Source organism: Alosa pseudoharengus, unplaced genomic scaffold, assembly GCF_046254945.1.
Source record: "Alosa pseudoharengus isolate Yale_2024_CS ecotype anadromous, Long Island Sound unplaced genomic scaffold, YU_APseudo_1.1 YU_APseudo_1.1_scf_18, whole genome shotgun sequence".
NCBI classification, from domain to species: Eukaryota; Metazoa; Chordata; class Actinopteri; order Clupeiformes; family Clupeidae; genus Alosa; species Alosa pseudoharengus.
The window spans coordinates 24736033-24755715 of NW_027468650.1; the positions used below are offsets into that span (position 1 = coordinate 24736033).

Sequence of the window (19683 nt, forward strand, 5' to 3'; positions counted from 1 at the left end):
AGATTGATAACCTCGAAGGTAATGTTTTAAGCATCCCCCAGAGTGGTCTCTCTATTTGTTGAACCAGGTTGAAATACATCTGTTAGTGAGTGAAATAAGCGAGTGCTTGCTTTAGATGTCTGCTAGTCTGTTACAGCCCACTAAATGATATACTATCTCAGGGGAACCCTGTTTGTACAGAGTCATGTGTCATGTGTTTTTACTGCTTTGTCTATGTTGTGTGTTGGAAATCCATGCTGAGTGGTGATGAGTTTGATGGCTTTTGACTTGTGGTTTTGAATCTTGGTGGGGTTGGTGTGTGTGTCTGTGTCTGTTTTAATGTTGTTTGTCTTGTTGCTTGGAATTATGATTGTCACGGTGCCCTGTGGAAGACGTGGAGTCGAGCAGGAAAAAGGGACGCCTAAGCAGGAACAGCTGTTGCATCAAAGAGTTTAGGCGTGGCAAACATTTAACCCAGATCCGTCACACATCACACACACACACACACACACACACACACACACACACACACACACACACACACACACACACACACACACACACACACACACACACACAACTTGTGATGTTGTGATGCATACAACTTGTGATGTTGACACTGAACAGAAATTAATCCACCAAAATTAACTCAAGAGTTAGCGCTGGCCCTCTTCTCCACATGTGTAAAGTCAAAGGTCAAGGAGGCTTTCCTTTGATAGGATACAGTGGGCTAAGACCATCTGCCTTTGATAGAACAGTGTAGAGAGGGGCTATTTGGTTTTTGATAGGATTTAGCTGGCTCACGCTAGCATTTGCTCACAGCATTGGCTGAATTTCAAAACGAAGCATAAACAATCCATAGCAACACAGAGCGATAGAGGAGGGGGAAAAAAGGTTTTCTCAGTGTAATTTCTTACACCTGTAACAACACCTTCTTGCCATTCTGACTGATTTCATTACTGCTACTGCTGTCATGAAAGCAGGAGGAAAGCTAGCAGCTGACTGACAGGCTCACAGGAATTTGTACAGCAGCAGGCCCGTGATATCGCCGGCAGCCGAGCTGGATGGAGCGGAGAGGAAGAGGGAGGAGGGTAGGGTAGGCTGGGGTAAAGGGATGTTCCACTCTGGGCCGAGACATTTTCGCCGTCATTGATAAACTGCTTAGCACACCAGGCAAATTAATGAATCTGGCCTGACTGCGAGCGGCCTGGTCCCCCGCCCCCCCCCCACCACCACCACCCCCTCTCCCTTCCTCCCTCACGTGGGAAGAAAGGGGGGGGGGGGTGATGCGGGGGTAATCCCGTTCCAGCTAAACGGCTGATCCCTCTCATTCCTCACATATCAAATGTCAGAAGTTAAATTAGCCTGCTAGCCCCAGATAGGAGTTAACATGCTTTTAAAATGGGATAGAGGAATGGAAGAGAGGAGAGGGGGCAGTGAATACATCCCCACCTCATGGGATCACGGGCAGGTGCCTTTGAAGTGTCTAATTATCCATCCGCTTGTAAGCGCTGGCTAACTGTCTTAATAGGGCTGTTCCTTTTGCCAGCATGCCTGGTGCGTACTCACCCGCAGTATCCCGATGCCATGCTTAGACTGAGGCTGTCAGATGGTGTGCTGGAGAGAGAGGAGAGAAGCCCATTGAGCAGTCTTGCACCTTTTGGTCAGACATGTTGTTGATGTTGGAAGTGTCTCATTTAGCTGTGTAGCGCGAAAGTCGCGCAGCGCTGGCGGCTCAGCTCTGGGTGGATCTGACGCTCCCCTCAGCACGTGGCGGCCGCTAATCTGGGTAGCACAGGCTGGAGCTGGGTGGCTACTGGGCTTGTGCGGGAGAAGGAGGGAGATACCAGCGGTCAGACGCAGCCGGATAGCTGGCCCTCCTCGGCCCTCTGTGTCTCCGGGCAGAATCTGGCCAGAGCAGGCCAGTCATGGAGAGCTGGAAGCGAGAAATATCAGCCTAAAAGACTGACTCCCAGGGTCTCAAGCGTGTGCTTTGCCAGTGAGTAAAAAGGCAAATTCCATCTCTCCACTGAAAACTTTGTAGAGGGTAGAGTTACATATTTGGTCGTTCAGCAATTTGCAAGTCGAGGAAAGGTTGGCGGAACAAAAATAGCCGCTTTTGAAAGATTTAAACGTGGTTATGAAGGGTACCTACCAAATATAATAATATATGTTGATCAAGGCTTTTTGCCACCTATTCTCTCTCCCAGTCTGTCGTCTCTCAGGGTGTGGTACCCTTCTTAGGAGTGGCTCTCAACCACAGTGTAATCAAAGCACAGAGTGTACCATCATTCTCTGGAGTCCGTGCATCTGCCACTGAGTTACAGGAAGCTCTCTCGTGTTAGTCGCCTGTGTCAGCTGAAATGCAGATGCTGCTGCTGCCGCTGAGATGAATCAGTGCTGTTTTCAATGGATGCGTCTTGAGATCCTCAAACTGATGGCAGTAGACAGCAGTAAGCTGCAGCAGTGTGTGTATTTTCTTTCACTTTTTCATTCTAAATATCCAAAGAATGGGCTTACTTTTAAAATTCAGAACATCTGCAAAACTGAAGGTCTTTTGTGTAACCAAATAGTCCAGGTCATGGTCTGTTTTGTAGAAGCACTTTTCCATGCTACCCAAACCCAGCCCAATTCCACACGTTGCAGTCGTGATATATCGTTTCGATGATAAGAGATTGTGAGGGAGTCGGGGAGAGGAAGGTGTTCCAGCCCCTGACACTGATTCAGTACGAGTGAAGTGGGAGTCTTTGGGACCTTGTTGAAGTCTTTGATTCGGCTTTGTGCCCCTCTCCTGCTACTCCTCCTTGCCCAACCCCCAGTGCTGCGCTGCAACCTGGGCCAGGCCTGTTAGATGGCAGGCTCTCAAGGAAATCTCAAAAGAGGCCTGTAGGCAAAATGGAGCCGCTCAGGTCCCAGGAGCACGAGGACTGAGGAACACGAGAGAGGGCATGAGAGGAGGAGGAGAGGGGAGTCGGGGGTTGGGGGGGTTTGCATGGCAAAGCAGTAAGATTGAGACATGCAGGAAGCATCGAACCCTGGCAGATGAATATGGAGGAGAGCAGTCGCTGACACTCAGAGTGGGAAATCAAACCCTGTCAGCAAGCTGCTAAAGAGGTGACAGAGAGGCCCCCAAACCGCCAGGCAGAATCCACATGCAATTACGCTCAGCATCAGTCACGAGCCGCTGTTTAAATAGCACCCCACGATGGGATTGCTCCAAACACAAAAAGCAAACAAACCCAAGTTTCAGCAGTAGGTGCGAGCTGTGAACTCACTTTTCTTTTTAACAAAGCTTCCGCATTGATTTTCTGTCATTTCATAACTGTCTGGCGATGTCCAAACTCAAACGCAAAAGGCAGACAAAAGAGAGAGAAAAAAACTTGGCGTAAAAGCACAGCATGAATAGTCCCTAGCTTCTTTTTTTTCTCTTTGAGATTTAATCAGATTTCTTGGCAGTGAAGGACTGGCTTTTGAGCTGGGTGTAGCCAGTTTGTAATGACATAAAATTAAAGGCATGTCCTCTAATGTTTTTTTTTTTGGTCCTGCAGAGAAACACTGCCTTCTGGAAAATATCCACCTCACCCTGGACGTTGGTATAATGTTTTGAAACCCTACTGGGATAGAAAGTCCTTTGGCAAAAACAATTATTTATAGCATGCCTATGGTTGCCAATAAATTTGCTAAAGGCTGTTAAAGAATTTGTGAGTCACATCATATTAAAATCTTCTCAATGGAATATTGTTTATTTTAAAAAGGTCTATAAAATGCGGTGGTAATTAAATAGGAGGAAGCTCATACTCAAGTTATGGGGCGCATATTTTCAGTTTATGAAACCATTACAGTTTCTTTCTTTAAACTGATTCCCACTCATTTTAGTGGACATTGCATGCCAACTGGAATTTAAGAATATTCTTTCTAAGAGCTGGAAAGTTAATTATTTTTCCTGATCAAAAAAGTATCAGAAATTGATATTGAAAAGTCCATGGTTGGAATTATGAGGAATCCTTGGAGAAGAGTTTTTTTTTCTATCTTTCATACAAACGGAACTGTTTTTGAGCCATTGCCATGACATTTAAGCATGGCGATCAATGTGTGAAGACTTAGTCACCTTCACATAATCGCAATCTGAACCCTCCTTTCAGCGAGCTCTTGCATGGCATTATGGATCCCCGCAGCGGGGGTTAAGGCTGGATTTTTTGGCGAACCCTCCACTCTGTGTTACTGCTTGGGGAGCCAAGAAGTTGAGTGAAAAAATACCCCACACAATCGCAGTAATCCCTGTGCGGTGTTGGGGTACTTTCTACTTCTCTCTCCCTCTTTCTCTCTCTCTCTCTCTCCCTCTCTCTCTATTCGGAGTGTTCCAGCTGATGCAAGGCGCTCCCCTTTTTCCTGGCGGGCCAGCTAATCACTAGCGATTCCCCGTGTAGTACTGCACCTGGTGCCAGGCCGCATGATTCAGGTAACGCTAGCTCCGCTAACGCTAAGCCGCTTGGAGAGCTGCTCTTATTAAACGGACGCCAGACGCTGGAATTTTCACATCCCAAGTCTCATTGTTAATTGGGGGAATCTTTTTCAAGTCCTTTTATTTTTTTTCCCCTCTCCTAACTCCAGCGATGTGATTTGCAAGAGAAAGAGGGGGGGGGGGGGGTAACAGGAGAGAGATTATCGCACAGGAGGAGTGGGGCTTTGAAGAAGCGTTTTGTGTTTTCAGTGCGCATCATCTACTTTGTTTCTCTCTCTCTCTCTTCCTCTATCTGTCTCTCTCTGACTCTCACTCTTTTTTTTTCTCCCTCTCCTCTCTTCCACCAACCCCCTCTGAGCCAGACCTGTTCATGCTATTGACAATGGTGTTTTTGAAAAGTTCGCAGGTGGAAAACTCTCCGCGGCTTTGGCTCAATCTCAAAGCCCGCGCTCACCGCACTCCTCCTCGACAGTAAGGCCTCGAACAAAAGCCCGCTCACCGGAAACACTGTGCAACACTGTGCAATGCTGATGCAAAGCTGTCTTTGTGCTCCAACTCTGCCATGTCCTGATTGGCGTTGACTGGCATTGTGGCTGCAGGATATCATGTAGAACTTTGAGGGCGAAAAAAAAAAAAAAAAAAGACCTGATTGGCGTGTTCTGGAACTTAGTCCCTACTGTGCCAGAGCACAAGAAAGAGAACGAGAGAAAAGAAGGAAGTATTTGCCGGAGAGAAACAAGAACTCTCTCCTGCACAGACCCTCTTAACATGAGCACTTGTGTCCCAGGGCCAAGTACTCATTTCCGGAAGGCGCCTCTCGTTACCTCGTTATCTCCTCCATATTTTCAATTTGTCATTGGTTGTTTGCATACCTCTCTCCTTTGGCCTTCTCATTAGGCTGGTTTCCCCTTGGTATAGCATGAGGCTTTTGGATTGTTTTTTGAAGGTATCCAAGGCAGAGTTTTTACAATGGAGGCCCCAAACATAAAAAGGGGGGAAAAAACCTGGGCATTAGGATTTAATGAGGGGCTGGCTGGGGAAAGTGAGTGAGTGATTGAGAGTTGGAATGAAAGAGAGAGAGAGAGAGAGTCAGAGAGGAAGAGAGTGTCAGAGAGAGAGAGAGGATAGGGGAGGAAAGAGTGAGAGGGAAAAGAGTGAGGGAGGGAGAGAGAGAGAGAGTGCGAGAGAATGAGCTCTTGAGCAGAGCACCGGTCTCCATTATAGTGGCAGAGAAAGCTCCTGATATACTAGAGCCGGGGCGTGCGCTCTGATCAGGTCGGCAGCGAGCACAATTACCTTCTTTTCAAATCCTTCAGTGACACTGCGGGAGGAAGGAGGACTTTGAAACTTGAAAGGCAGGAGCTCGCTTTCAACCTCAAACGCGAGCAGGAAAGGGCTCTGAAATTTGTTCTGTGCTCCCCATCCACCATTAGCTTGTTTCTTCCTCTTGCCTCCAGGCATTTAAGCGCTTTTTGAAAAGATGTTAAGAAATTCAATCACCACAGAGAGACCAGACTCGTTTTTTACACCCACCCGCCTTTCTCTTTTCCAGTGGAGCATGCTTCCTCCCCCAGTCCATTGAGGACCAGCCCGGTGTTTTTGTGTTGTTGGGGAAGAGGGGGGTGAGGGAGGGTTGAGTAGTAGACCTGTGAACCTGTGGATAGGGATGGGATGAGTCAAGTGTAAGGAGAGGAGAGAGATGGTGAGAGAGCTGGAGTAGCGGAGAGGAGTGAGAAATGGCCTGGAAGGGCAGTGGTCAGAGTAACTCAAGTTATTATTTTTTTTGGTGCGTTTTTTCCTCCTGGTTCAAAGAACCTGCTAGACATGTGTATCTCTTCACATCAGAATGAAAACACTCACCCAGGTGAGAACAAAGCCGGGGAGTAATTCTGGAGTTGCATCAGCAAATGAACACACATCTCATCAGAAGGAAAGGTTCATTCATCAAAAGTCAGTGACATGAATTATTAAAAACTACTTGTAGCTTCAGACCTCAAATTGAGAAAAAAAGTTAAGTGTTTTTTGCTATTGATACTTGGAACACACCATTATTGATTTTGCCTTTGTAAATTAAAACACTTTAAATTCTCTTCTGGTGGAGGTAAATTGCTGGTATTCCACAAAAATTATGACTTTTTTCATTATACATGATCTGGAAACAGACGTGTAGAGAATGTGAGGGGAAATACCAGGGAAGAATCAGGAGGAGGAGGGGGTTGATGGGCTATTATTTATTTGCCTCTCAATTCTGAGGCTTGTTGACCCAGGGTTCCCCCTGTGTTTGCTCTCTCAGCCACAGCGATGTAAAAAGGATGAGCTGGTGCTCAGCGCCTCACAGGAGCATAATGAAGCACTCTGGATCAGTTCACCATGACGATGGCCAGGGGGGATCGGGTGACACTTGTTAGATTGAGCACTGTTTTATACGCTTGACCTCTCTCGGACATGAATGAAGCGGGCAAACACCGACAGGGTTCACTGAGAGGGAAAGAAAGAGAAAGATTTTCCCCTAAGGGAAGAGAGATAGGCAGAAAGAAAGTGTCTGTGTGTTGAGGGCAGAGTGAGAGAGAGGGAAGGAGAAAGGGAGGCAGAGAGAGGGAGGTGCACACTTGGGATTTTGTGGTTAGTCATTAGGATGAGAGGCAGGGAGAGAGGAAAAGAGAGGGAGGATGGAGGGTAATAATTTCAATAATCTTTTGCAATCTTGCCACTAGGACTGCAGGCCATAGGACTTTGAGGAGTGGAGCAGGATGGTGTGGAAAACAAACAAGCACATGATTCTGAACTTAATTGCAGAACTATTTGATTTCTCTTCTATTCAGAAACAATGAGTTGTAAAACATGACGAAAAATAATGCTGCATTGATTTTACTCTTAATCAATATTATTTTTATTCTTTACTCATGCCGACCCAAACCCTTAATTTATAGTTTATTCATGTTATTCTCTTCACTACCAAGGCATGGAGAATGAAAGGGTATAATCCAGGGTATAGCCTTTAGGGAATGGTTAGTTTGCTGCAGAGTTGGTAGGTTAAGTCCTCTGTGCTCTTCAGGTCCTAACAACACCAGCTGAGCCCACTATCTACACCCACCCCCTTCTAAAGTGACCCATCTTCATGGACACCACAGCTTCCATGATGAAGGAGGTTTCTCTTCAATGAGGAAGTAGGCTCAAACAGGAACTAATGGAGTGACAAAAATCCAGCACAACAGAAATAAAATGGGACAGTTCTCTGGGGCCCACAGTTTCAAATGCCCCTGGAAAAAGGATTTTTCATTTTTGGATTTAAAACATTTTGATCATAAATCTATGAGTAAAGTGCTTTCTAGCAATGTCCAAGGTTCAGTTTAGTAATCGAGTTGTAGAATGTCACTACTAGCTATTTTCTCTAAACTGACCTTAAAGATGCGTTTCCCTATCTCTCTGTTTGGGTGCCGCCTATGCCCCTATTTTCTGGCAGTGATTTCACTTAGGCAAGCTTATAGCCAGCTGTAACCTCCTCTAGCAAATCCATACAAGGAGCACAGGCACACAGTTGCTAAATCCCTTTATGTTAATATTGCAGTTTGTGAGAGTAGACCTATTAATCCAGATTTAACAGCATAAGTGGCATTATTCCGTTAATAAGATCACGGGGTACGCAGTATAGGATTAAATACTTATACCATAACTGACACTGTCATTTCTCTTGGATTGGAAGAAGCTCTCGTTCTCCCACCCTCTCTCTTTCTCTCACTTATACATGCTTGCTCTTTCTCTCTCACTCCCTGTCAGTTAAATGGTTCAGAGTTGCTGGATTTTGCAACCACACAGCAACCACACAGACTTTGGGACTGCAGTGCCAACTGTGAAGCGTGCGTAAGGGACGCGGAATGGGATCAGCTCAAATTTTTCTGGGGGCCCCTCAAAACGCTTGCCCATAGGCGCCTAGCTCGTCCTCTCCTGCTCAGCACGGGGCACACCAGTAGCCTAATCTGCCCTCTCCTTTTCCTCTCTTCTGAGTTGGGCTTTTTCACGTCTCCTCTGACCAGAGCCGGGGCTGGTAGCAAGAGCCAGACAGGCAGCGTTCGACGATGGGGCTCTAATGCTAACGCGCATGCTAAAGCTATTGCTACAGAGCTTTAGCTGTTTGGCTTCTAGAACAGAGTCCCCATGCCAGAGCTTGAGAACATCAGAGTACTGTAGTCACGACTGAGATACTGGGGTGGAATTAGGGCCGCCCAGACAGACCCCTAATGAACTGAAGCGGTGGTGGGCTGGAGGGTGGCTCAACTCGCTGGACTTTAGCGAGCTTTAGCAAGGACCACTGGAGCACATCTGACATGAAACAGCACTCTGACAGAGGGGATTATAGTGAGATAAGTGAAATACTATTAAAGCATTAAATAGAAGCATGTAAGAAATATTATTGAGGTCAAATAGAGTTGTTTTTATTATTTGTTTTTCTCTTCGTTTTTTACGAAACAAATTTATCTACAGTATTACTGGCCCAACGTGTAATATTGTGTTGTATTTGTTTTCATCTATAGTTTGAGCTCTAGAAAACACTGAGCATTGAGCTGACATGCCTGTGACTGCCAGTGGATCTTTTAAAGAAGTCTGCACTGTATTTTACTGTGTTGGGGTCACGGGGTGAGGACCTGCAGTGGGGGTCAGGCGTCTTCAGACCTCAGCTCAGTCACTAAACCTTCGGCTGAGTTATCCACAGTAAAGCCTGACACGCTGCAGAGAGAAGCCCCCCAGGGATCACAACGCTCCCCTAGAGCTCCCCTGCTCTCCAGAAAAGATTACGCTGGGAAGTGGGGGAGAAGGAGAGAGAAAGAAAATAGAGAGAGAGAGAGAAAGAAAGAGATAGAGAAAAAGAGATAGAGGAATGGGAAGGTATGAGCGATGGGGGGAAGAGGGAAGACGGACTAACAGAGAAGGTAGGTGGAACACAACTCACAGTAAGACATGGGGCTAAAGACAGATAGAGAAAGAAGGAGGAAGGGAAGAGAAGAGAGGGAGGGAAGAAAGAAAAGAGAGAGAGAGGGAGGGAGGGAGGGAGGGAGGTGGGCGTTGATACTACCCATGAGGCCACTTAACGGGCAGCGTGGAATGCCGGGGAAAAACACAGAGCTGCCCTCTCCATGGGAATCCATGTCTTTGAGAGAGAAAAAAAAAGTCGACTTGAAGAAGAGGAGGGAAAAAAAACGTGAAGGAACTGACAGAGAATGTTGGCTTGTGGGAACTCCAGGCCGGGCTGCTACAGCTTTGATACGGAGTGGAGGCCTGTTTCTCTTTAGAGAAAGCAGGAGGCCTCTCGACGCTCAGCCTCAGTCTTGCATGCTCAGATCCCCACCAAGAGACCAAACCCAGGGGGTTAGAGAAAATACCCACAATGCTCACTGCAAGAGCAGATGGTCTGAACGAGTCTACCGAGCTATGCTTTCTTAGGAGCTTTGAACGTGACTTGACTTGTTCCATGCTGTTGAGTTTGTGTGCACATGTGTATGTGTGAGTGTCTCTCTGTGTTTGTGTGTTTGTTTGTGTGTGCACTTAAGAAGTTGCCTTTGATAGCAGCTCAGCAAATTACTTGTGATTCACCTGAAAAATCTAAAGGGCATTTGGGTTGCAGTTTCTCCTATACCTGTATGTGTGTTGCTCTTGTAATAAAAATCAGAGCTCACAGAGGACTTTGTCAGCAGTTCAGGTTTCAGTCGTTCATGATAGTATAGGTGTGTATGTGTGTTTGTGTGTGATATATATATAGAGAGAGATGTTCATTTATGGGCTGGATTGTGGGGGTGGTAGTAGGGAGGTGGTGGTGCAGGAGGTGCTGGTATGGGAGCAGTGAGTGCAAATGGGTGGTGGTGAGGTAGGTGGGTAGTGGTGGATGTGTGGAGGGGGGGGGGTTCTGTGATCAGAGGAGTGAGGGAGGGCTGGAGAGGTTGTGTTCCAGGCAGCTGGTGCAGCAGTTCATGTACAAACTCCCTCACTCAGATATACAATACAGGTGTTTACACATGCAAAATACCCTGTATGTATGTGGTCAGCACTGAACATTAAGTGTACAAGAGGGTCACTATTAATTTTGATACCACAGATGAATAAAGATCCATTGAGGCAATTGAGGCCACCAGCTGCTCTAACTAAGCAATCCAATAGTTACGGTTTAAGTATCCTTTCAGGTTGACAAGATATGGCGTTGGTCATCCCAGCTTGCGTGCAGGCTAAATGAGACCTTGATTAATGTCCACCTGCCAATCCAAAACAGATAACCACTGAATGCAGGAGGTGCACCCATGCAGAACAGGGACACACTGCCAAGCCACAATATGTATAATAAGATATACTCAAGGACGGTACAGGAACAGATCGAAATTATAACAGTCAGATGTAGAAGAACACAGAACAGATAAACAGCTAATTTAGTTGAATTCTTCTATCCAGCCCGACTGTAAACATAAGGACTAATAAGAAACATGGATAAGAAACATAAGGACATACAGAACTTATAAATAAAAAATGATAAGACATGAATATCAATACCCTCACACTTTACTTATCTTTTCCCCCCTTTCTCTTCCTCTCCCTCTCTGCTTCCCTCCATCCTACCCCAGAAGATGAGAGCTCTGGGCCCACGTATCACCACCGCGAGCGGCGCAACGCCATCAGCACCCAGAGTCCCGTGGCCGGCACAGCGCCGGGCAAGCTGAGCGAGGAGCCGTCCACCTCCACGGAGGACCGCCCCCAGCATGTCAAGAAGGAGCTGTCCAGCTCGCTGCCCCACCTGCATGACCACCCCCTGCCTTACCGTGGGACGCTCTTTGCCATGGATCCCCGCAATGGTTACCTGGACTCCCCTTACAGTAAGTTCACCAGTAAAGGATTGATTATTGATTGTGAGGAGTTTTTTTAGTTTAGGTTTTTACAGTGTGGTTTACATTGATCACCAGGAAAGGATTTATTTTAACAATTTAAAAATGTTGCTTTGTATGTTTTTAGTTGTTCTTTTAATGTTGTTGTTTTCTAAATGTACTATACATTGATTTTGTTCAGCAGTTTTGGATTTTTGGGAACAGGTTCCATGCTAGTTAATTACCTATGCTATGGAATTGTATTTCTCTCTGGCCCTCTCTGTAACGATCTAATGATGTCTCACTATAGAAAATGAGACTCTTAACAGCACCAAGCCAATCTGAAAGTCTCACAGCACACAGTGGGAGTGATATGCAAGGCAGACCACCACTTCAATACAATATATTTCAGCCAAGGCTTTAAGCTCAAGGACACGCACGGTAAAAGCACGTAGTGTTTTTCACCTCCGTTGTCTCTGTTGTAAGGTGAAAGGCAAAGCTGCTGGTTGAGTGATTGGGCCTGACAGTTGACTAGTTGCCCTCTCTCTCTCTCTCTCTCTCTCTCTCTCTCTCTCTGTTATTTTCTCCCTTTCTTTCTCTTTTCCGAGGGAGTTAGTATGGAGGACGGCTTACGCTGCTCCCTAATTCCCTCATTAGGGTCTGTCTGAGCACAGCACTCCCCTCTCCTTCATCAACACACAGATCAAAGCCTCCAGCCTCCCCTACTATGTCTCTCCATCCTTCTATTTTCTGTGTCTCCCTCTCTTTTTCTTTTCTCTCCATTTTATTCTCTCTTCTCCTTTGCTCTCTCGCTGGGACCTGCAAGGAAGTGTGACTGAATCAGAGGGGGGAGAGAGAGAGAGAAAGAGAGGAAGAATTACATGGCAATAAGAGAAAAAGGGCAGAAAGAGAAAATTAGAGTGAGAGAGTGAGAGATGGATGAGGTGAGCTGTGGCCCTTTAGGAGGTTAATTTCGCAGACCACCGTAAGCCCGGACGTTGCCCCCCAAGACATGGATTCAATGTGATGGCTTGTTTAGTTTCGCTAAATTGGCTCCGAATTGGGCCTGACATACCTCTTTTAATTCAACAGCTGTAATGAAAAGGTCTCTCTCTCTCTCTCTCTCTCTCTCTCTCTCTCTCTCTCTCTCTCTCTCTCTCTCTCTCTCTCTCTCTCTCTCTCTCTCTCTCCCCATTTTCCAGCCATTTACTGTAACTCTATTTATTTAGCTTGCTCATTAGCCCAGCACTCTCTGTGTGCACTGGTGCCTGAGCGGTAACGGTCTCTCCTAATTTGGAAGGTTACTTGAAGTCAGGCCTCGGAGGAAAGGCCGGCCGCAGGACCGGACCTTCGCTAGCCGAGCATTACTGTCCATTACCGGCCAAGGCCCCAGCTCAGCAAGACTGCCACTTCTGATTGCGGCTGCCGTGGGGTGCCTGGGCTGGATTGGGGGGGTGGGGGGGGGTGGTACAGGAGGTGCTGGTGTGGGAGCAGTGAGTGCAAATGGGTGGTGGGGAGGTTGGTGGATAGTGGTGTATGTGTGTGTGTGTGTGGGGGGGGGGGGGTTCTGTGAGTAGAGGAGTGAGGGAGGGCTGGAGGGGTTGCGTTCCAGGCTGCTGGTGCTCAGAGGGGTTTGATGATGTGGGGCTCTGACGTGGTGGGGGTGGCAGTGGCAGTGAGGGTCATGTGGAGAAGGCAGCGGGTGAAACGGGAGAGTTGAGCAGCCGTGTTGGGGGGGGGGGGTGATGGAGGGGAGTCTAAAGAATGGTGGGGGGGGGGGTTCTGTAACTTGAAAAGGGCTCCATTCTTTCCGCATGGCAGCCCGGAGCTGCAGTAAAAAAAAACGGGTGAGAGGAGGTTAGAAAAGAGGAAAGAGCATGGAGGCCCACCCCCCACTCTTCTCCATCAGCCTCTTCCCCTCTCCCCCTCTGTCCCTCTTTCCCTCTCTCTTTCTCTCTTTCCATCTCTTTCACTCCCCCTCTCTTTGACATGTAATATGATTTTGCGAGCTGCTTTGGTTCATTTCTGTGTTCCTCTGGTTGCATGCCTTTTTGATTGATGGACCAGAAGCTGTAATGAAACTCAGTGATTATGTGGGCTAATGGTGAGAGTCATTCAGCCCTTCATGGTCACGGTAACACATGCTTACACATGGGTTTCCCCATAGCTCTTTTTAAAAAAAAAAATACTTGTTTTAGTTGGTTTGTTATTCTTGCTCTTACCCGACAGCTAGTCCAGTTGAGTTCCCCCCTTGGCTCATAAAAAACTGTCATCTGATTCATCTCTATAAAGGGCCTTGTGAAGGACTTCCTCAGGCCATTGCCCTAAAGTTCAGAGGAATAAACACAGCCACGGCTTTTCCCATAGCGTGTTGCGATGACTTCCTCCACTTCCTCCAGCATGACACGACAGGAGCTGGAGGTGTCCCCAAAGACGTGGCTCCACTGCTCCCTGACAGGCTGGAGGAAGGCAGGACCCTGAGGATCTGTTTCTTCGCACCTGCCCTTTGCCCCTTGCTCTCTCTTGAGAGCCCTGAGACCCGAAATCCACCCCCCCCCCCACCCCCCCACATACACACCCTCTAGTGCCTTTTAAGCAGGCCCTAGCTGGCGCCAATCTCCAATCACTCTTGAAGTGTGAAGAACATTGACCCCCTTTTTCTGACACTGTTCCCCACCCTTTAGAACAATTTCTCTACACACACACACACACACACACACACACACAAACTTACACACACACACACACACTCACATACATACATACATACACGCACACTCCCAAGATCCATCACCTCCTAAATGCATCCCAGGTGTGTGAGTGTGTGATGGAGTGGGGGCTGCAGGCCTTTGTGCTGTGTTTGCAGAGCGTGCAGAGCAGCCAGGGAAGGGGCCCGGGCGAAATCCGATTATTCTTCCACGCCAGTTGGATGTCAGGCACCTAATGCGCCTAAAACGTGCCAACACCTGCAGCCTCTTCCCTTCGGCGCACCTGGACTGGTGGGTTGCCGGTGCTGCGATGCTCTCAGAGATGTGGGCGTTGGGGAGCGGAAATCGGGAAGGAACAACGAGCGCTTTGGGGGGGAGGGGAGGAGGGGAGTCAGGAGTTTATGCAGCAGGGGTCTCAGCTTCTGCAACAAATCTCCTCTTTCGCCCAGACCTCTTTCTTGTTCTCCCACATCTCCAAGCCAGAGGCCCAAGACAGTATTTACTCCTTTTTAAAGAAAAAAAAACTCCTTTATTTGTTTTTTAACACCCACTTCTGTACAAAGACGAGGAAGTGGTGGTGATGGGGGGGATTGTTCCCCTTTGTGAGCTGTAGCTAAACCATCGCAATGCTCGAGCCTTAGCCGCTTTTCTTCGGCAAACACTGGATAAGAGTCCACATCCTGCTTACCACCGCGCTAATACATGGCGGCTTTTCCGTGGATCAGACAGTGTCAGGATTGAGAGAAAGAGAGAAGGGAGGGGGGTAGGATTAATGAAGGAGTCTGCCTCTTTAAGATTCTGATTGTGAGCAAGTGTGAGTGTTGCACACGGCAGCGACGACATCTGTTTACATTGTGCACCGATTAGCGGGTCAGCGGACTTAAGCAACAGTGAGCCACTTCCTGGCGAATCAGCAACGACTCTGAGTCCATCTGGGAGGAGAGATTCTTCTTCCTCCTCGTTCAAGTGTTCTGTTTTCTTAAACAGGCGCTCACTTGTCTTCGCCAATCGACGCCTCCCATTAAAGGACTTAAAGCTTGTATTGTGCTTTGTGGCTTTCTTGTAAGTTCCAGTTGTATTGGAAATATTAGGGGATGTCCAAGAGATTTCTAAGAAGCTAGAAAGAAGAACACTAAGCTGCAACCCATAGCTGGAAGGATGCTGATGGCATTTGGCATTATGTGTGTGTGTGTGTGTGTGTGTGTGTTTAGAAGTTTCTTTGTGTTTGTCACTGCAGAATAGTATCTTTATGACTAAATGCAGAGAGCCTTGAGACTCAGAAGTCTCTGTCTCTTAAGCCAGCTGCGTCTACTTCTTTCAGTAAAGAAATGTAGAGATCTAGATATCCCCACAGCTGGTAATCCTCAGCTTCTCTGATACCCTGCTTCAACACTTTGACCAAAGTCAAGGCACAGTGGTCATTTTCAGAGATATTCCTAAGTTCACTGCTCCGGTGAAGCAAGCCACATGTAGGGCCAGATGCGGATCTTCCTTTGATTGCACACAGTTGAGCGTTCAGGTTTAGTCTGGCCTTGCAGACCATGAGCCTTTCCGGCCTGCTCCACTCCCAACACAGACACTCCTGTTTGCCCGACCCCCCCAGCCTCTCCATAACACTGCAACTGACCATTGAACTGAATGAGCTGGCTGTCAAAGAGGTTGTGAACGTGACTCGCACGCCAAAGGGCCAGCAGCTCAGTGATGCTTCCGTGAGCGCGTAAATCACACTCCAGCTCGGATTAGATTGGCAGTCTCCAGTCGGAGAGAGAGCTGGGTCAGCTTTTTGCAATAGAAAGCAAACCTAAAAGAGCATGTTAAAAAATGGAAGGCCAGCAAAAAAATATATAATGGAAGCACATCATGTACATAGAAATACACACACATCACCAAACACACACACACACACACACACACACACACACACACATACACACACGACCCATTTCTAGGACGAGAGCTTGTCTTCCTGATTGATTCAATATTGGCTCTTTGAAAGGCAGTGGGGCACAGGGGGGCAGAGCTGCTGGGGGCGCGCCTGCAGGCGCTGGAAGGGGATCTCGCGCATTCCTCCTTCCTCCTTTCATCAGCGGCGAGAGGAGTGAGGGAAGCGACGTCGGGCGCTGCGCTGCGCCTTAGCCCCCTCACACAGCCTGGCGCGCACATAATACCACAGATAATCGGATGATCCCCCTCCTTTATAAAGATTATTAAGAGGAGTTGCTTAAAAAGTTAGATTGGCCTGACCCTCACATTCTTATGATTTCTCCCCCCCCCCCCCTTTCATTTGATTTAAGGGTTAGGCCAAGTATGAAATTAGTCCATTTCATTCCATTCTTTTTTCTTTCCTCCAAGAAAGCCTTGGAGTGCAAAGTGACTTATCAAGCCACTGCTTAAGCTACTGAGTTTCTCTGGGACAATAATGATAATAAGTAGCGAAGGTTTCACAGCGGTTGTTTGCGTAGTATTTGTCTGCATAATATCTGTTTGCCGTAGGACCCCAGATAAATGTACAATAGTGTGAATTTGCCGAAACTCCCTGCTCTGATATGAGAAAGCAAACACAATAATTGAGCTTTGAGGTCTCAGAAGCACTCTTATTAATGCTTCTCCAAAGTGTGAGCTGTTTGCCAGGGGAAAGCCACAGGCACTGGTGAACTGCACTTCGCAGACACTCTGAAATCTGACTTAAGAACACTCGGAACAAGGAGCCGCACAGAAGCTGACGCGACCCACAGGGACCCTCGTTCCACAAACGCCTGCAGGGGTGAGAACTGTGACATCTCTGAGCCCATCGCCCCCCCCCCCCCCCCCCTTTCCTCTTCCTTTTTTCAAACACGTCTTTTCACAACTCGCCTTTTCTTCCACGCCGTTTTCCTTCCCGTGGCGTCATGGGAGCGGGGGGGTGTTCTCTCTTTTCTTCACACGCCGCTCGCATGTATGTAAATCTCACCAGCTCAGCTTGTTTTGAGGTCTCGGTTCCCTCGTGTGAGGAGCAGGAGAAGGTCAACATCCCCCGATCCTCCGGCTGCCGGCACCGCTCACCTGCAGGATAACAGGCGTGTATTGTCAGAGCGGAGGGGAAGGGGATTGAGAAGTGTTTGCCGTAATTAAAATGATTCCCCCGTCCCTATTATTGTGTGGCTGAGAAGGTGTAAGAAGGCCGTGTCCCTGCCCACTTATACTTATCGCAGGAGAGACACTCGCTGGAAACTCACTGGAGGAAAGGAGGGTGGTGGGTTGGAGAGAGAGAGAGTGGGACGAATAGATGGAGGGTAGAGGGGAAAGCAGATCCACTGAGACTGAGTCTGAGAGAGAGAGAGAGAGAGAGAGAGAGAGAGAAAGAGAGAGAGAGAGAAAGAGAGAGAGAGAAAGAGAGAGAGAGAGGTGAAGGAGAAGGGCTGTGAGACTGGTTGTGGTATATATGAGTCTGTATGTGTGTGTGTGTGTGGGGTGCTGGGGGTGCTGGGGGGGAGGGGGTGTAACAAAGCTGAAAATGAAGAGAGACATAAAAGAAAAGGAGCTGAAGGAGGTCAGAGGCATCACAGGCTCAGCGGTGCCTTCAAAGATGGTTGGGACAGGTGGCAGCTCCAGACAATCTCGCTCCACAGAGCAGCATCCTCTCAGGGAGAGATAAGGGATTCCTCCATCCATCCACCCCCTACTCCCTCCCTCCCTCCCTCCCTCTCTCTCTCTCTCCCTCTCTCCCTCTCTCTCTTACCAGACTCTCTCCTCCAACCCTCGACCCCCCCCCCCCCCCCCCCTTGCCCCTGCTCAGCACACCTCTCCTCCCCTCTCCCCTCTCCTCTCCTCTCCCCAGCCGGGGCTCTTTGATGTGGCTCTGTCGGCGCAGGCTGCTGGGAGTGCGCTCTGGCCCGGCTCAATCAGTGGGGCCTCAGTGGTGCCGGGGTGCTCTCTGGTCTCATTAAAGCACTCCGGCAGGGTTAATCCTCTTTAAGGTTTACACCGACCTGGTTTTGTCTCTCGGCCCAGGCACTGAACCCCTGGGCGCCACCTGGGTGAAGAGGAGAGAGAGAGAGAGGGAGAGAGGAAGAGAGAGAGAGAGAGTGAGAGAAGGAGAGATAGAGAGAGACAGCCAGAGATGCAAGGAGAGAAACCACCAGGACACAAGTTCTCTCTGCTTCCCCACTGGCACCATCTAGCCGTTTTCTCCTCTCGTTTTTTTTCTCAGCCCCCTCTCTGGTCTGCCTCCCTCCCTCCCTCTCTCTCACAGTCGCTTTCTTTCTGGTCCTCTCGGCCTTGTCTCTAGATGGTATCTAACCCTGTTTGTAAGTCCGTCAGGATTAATTGGGGGGGATTTGTTGACTGGGATGGCGTAAATGGATTACAACTCAACCCAGTCTTTTTTTTTTGGGAGGGGGGGGGGGGGGGGGGGTTGCATTGCAGAGAAAGGCCCGTGTCGTGTCTTCTGTGTAAGGAAGTTTATTAAGACAGAGGGAGTGGGAAAGGAGAGGTTTAGAGAAAGGAAAGGCATGCAGAGGGAGAATGGAGAAAGTGAGAGGGTGACAGGGGTGAGGAACCGGAGTGAGCACACTCTAATTAGCCCTGAAGGTGTTGACCTCTGGCTGCACTGAGACCCAGCTGTAATTTGTCTGATTCACGTCAGTGAGGCACTGACTCCACCAGACTACAGTGGCTCAGTTAACCGTGGAAAAGAGTCGCAATCTGATTGGCCAAGCATTGCGCCTGAGCTACGGAGGAGACAAACAAATCCACATGCACCACGTGTGATTAACGTAGATATGGAAATAAAATTAAATTGATTGCATAATGTGTCTCTAAGCTGCGGGTTTTAATAGTAGGTTCATAGTATCAGATGATACAAGTGGGTGTCTTTCCCAGACATATAATTAACTTTTTGTAACCCCCCCCAAATGCCACTTTGTTTAACAGTTTGTTTAGCATACCAGCTGTATTTGACTTTACGCAGACTGTAATTTAATTTGTTTACCCCCTCTGTGAGAGCAAGCGGTGCCATGCGTCCCTGCCCTACCATTTTCTGGATGTGCCATTAGAGTCAGTCTGCAGGAGGCTTGCGGGCCGCTAACCAGCAAGGAGGGTAGCGCACACATTCCTTAGGCCTCGGCGGCGCGTGCTTTTCCTACTCACCGCCCAGAAAAAACATCCCGTGTGCCGGGTTTGTGTGTGTATGCTAAACCTATCAGACACCCTCTGCTTATTTAAATAGAGCGCATACGTGTCCCACCACCCATCACCCCCACCCCATTTCCAGTGGTAGTGCAGCAGGTTGCATTAACCACAGAAATCATATTACATACACTCTCCGTACACATGCTGTGCATGTTACCCACCAGTGTGTGTGTGTGTGTGTGTGTGTGTGTGTGTGTGTGTGTGTGTGTGTGTATACCAATCGGGATTTGTACATGCCAGTGGAGAATGTCTTAAGTTGCATTCCCAATGCGGTGTTTTTCTCTCCTCCCCCCCGTAACCCTGCTAATAAAATGTGATTTTGTAATATGGGATGACAATAAAAGGGGGCTATCCTTGATTAACATACCACACAGCGCCCCTCAGCTGCGGGGAGCATGTCCTGATAAGTTAGCCAGCAGCTGAGTTGATTTCCCTCCGTGGTCACACGTATCATTGTTTTGACTCGGGACCGGAGAGTGAGGAGACGACTGACAGGTTTAGCATGGCGTTTTTTTTTTTTTTT

General features: G+C 48.1%; 1 protein-coding gene across 2 annotated transcripts in view; it reads left to right on the forward strand.

Annotated features, from left to right (window-relative positions):
* gli3 (GLI family zinc finger 3) overlaps positions 1 to 19683 on the forward strand; it is a 117069-nt gene that overhangs the window by 35596 nt on the left and 61790 nt on the right. The window contains exon 3 of one of the 2 annotated variants that reach the window (XM_076290709.1): positions 11047 to 11295. In XM_076290709.1, coding sequence (XP_076146824.1) covers positions 11047 to 11295 — 249 coding nt within the window. The remainder of the gene's footprint in view (positions 1 to 11046; positions 11296 to 19683) is intronic. The other variant, XM_076290710.1, reaches the window with a different exon arrangement.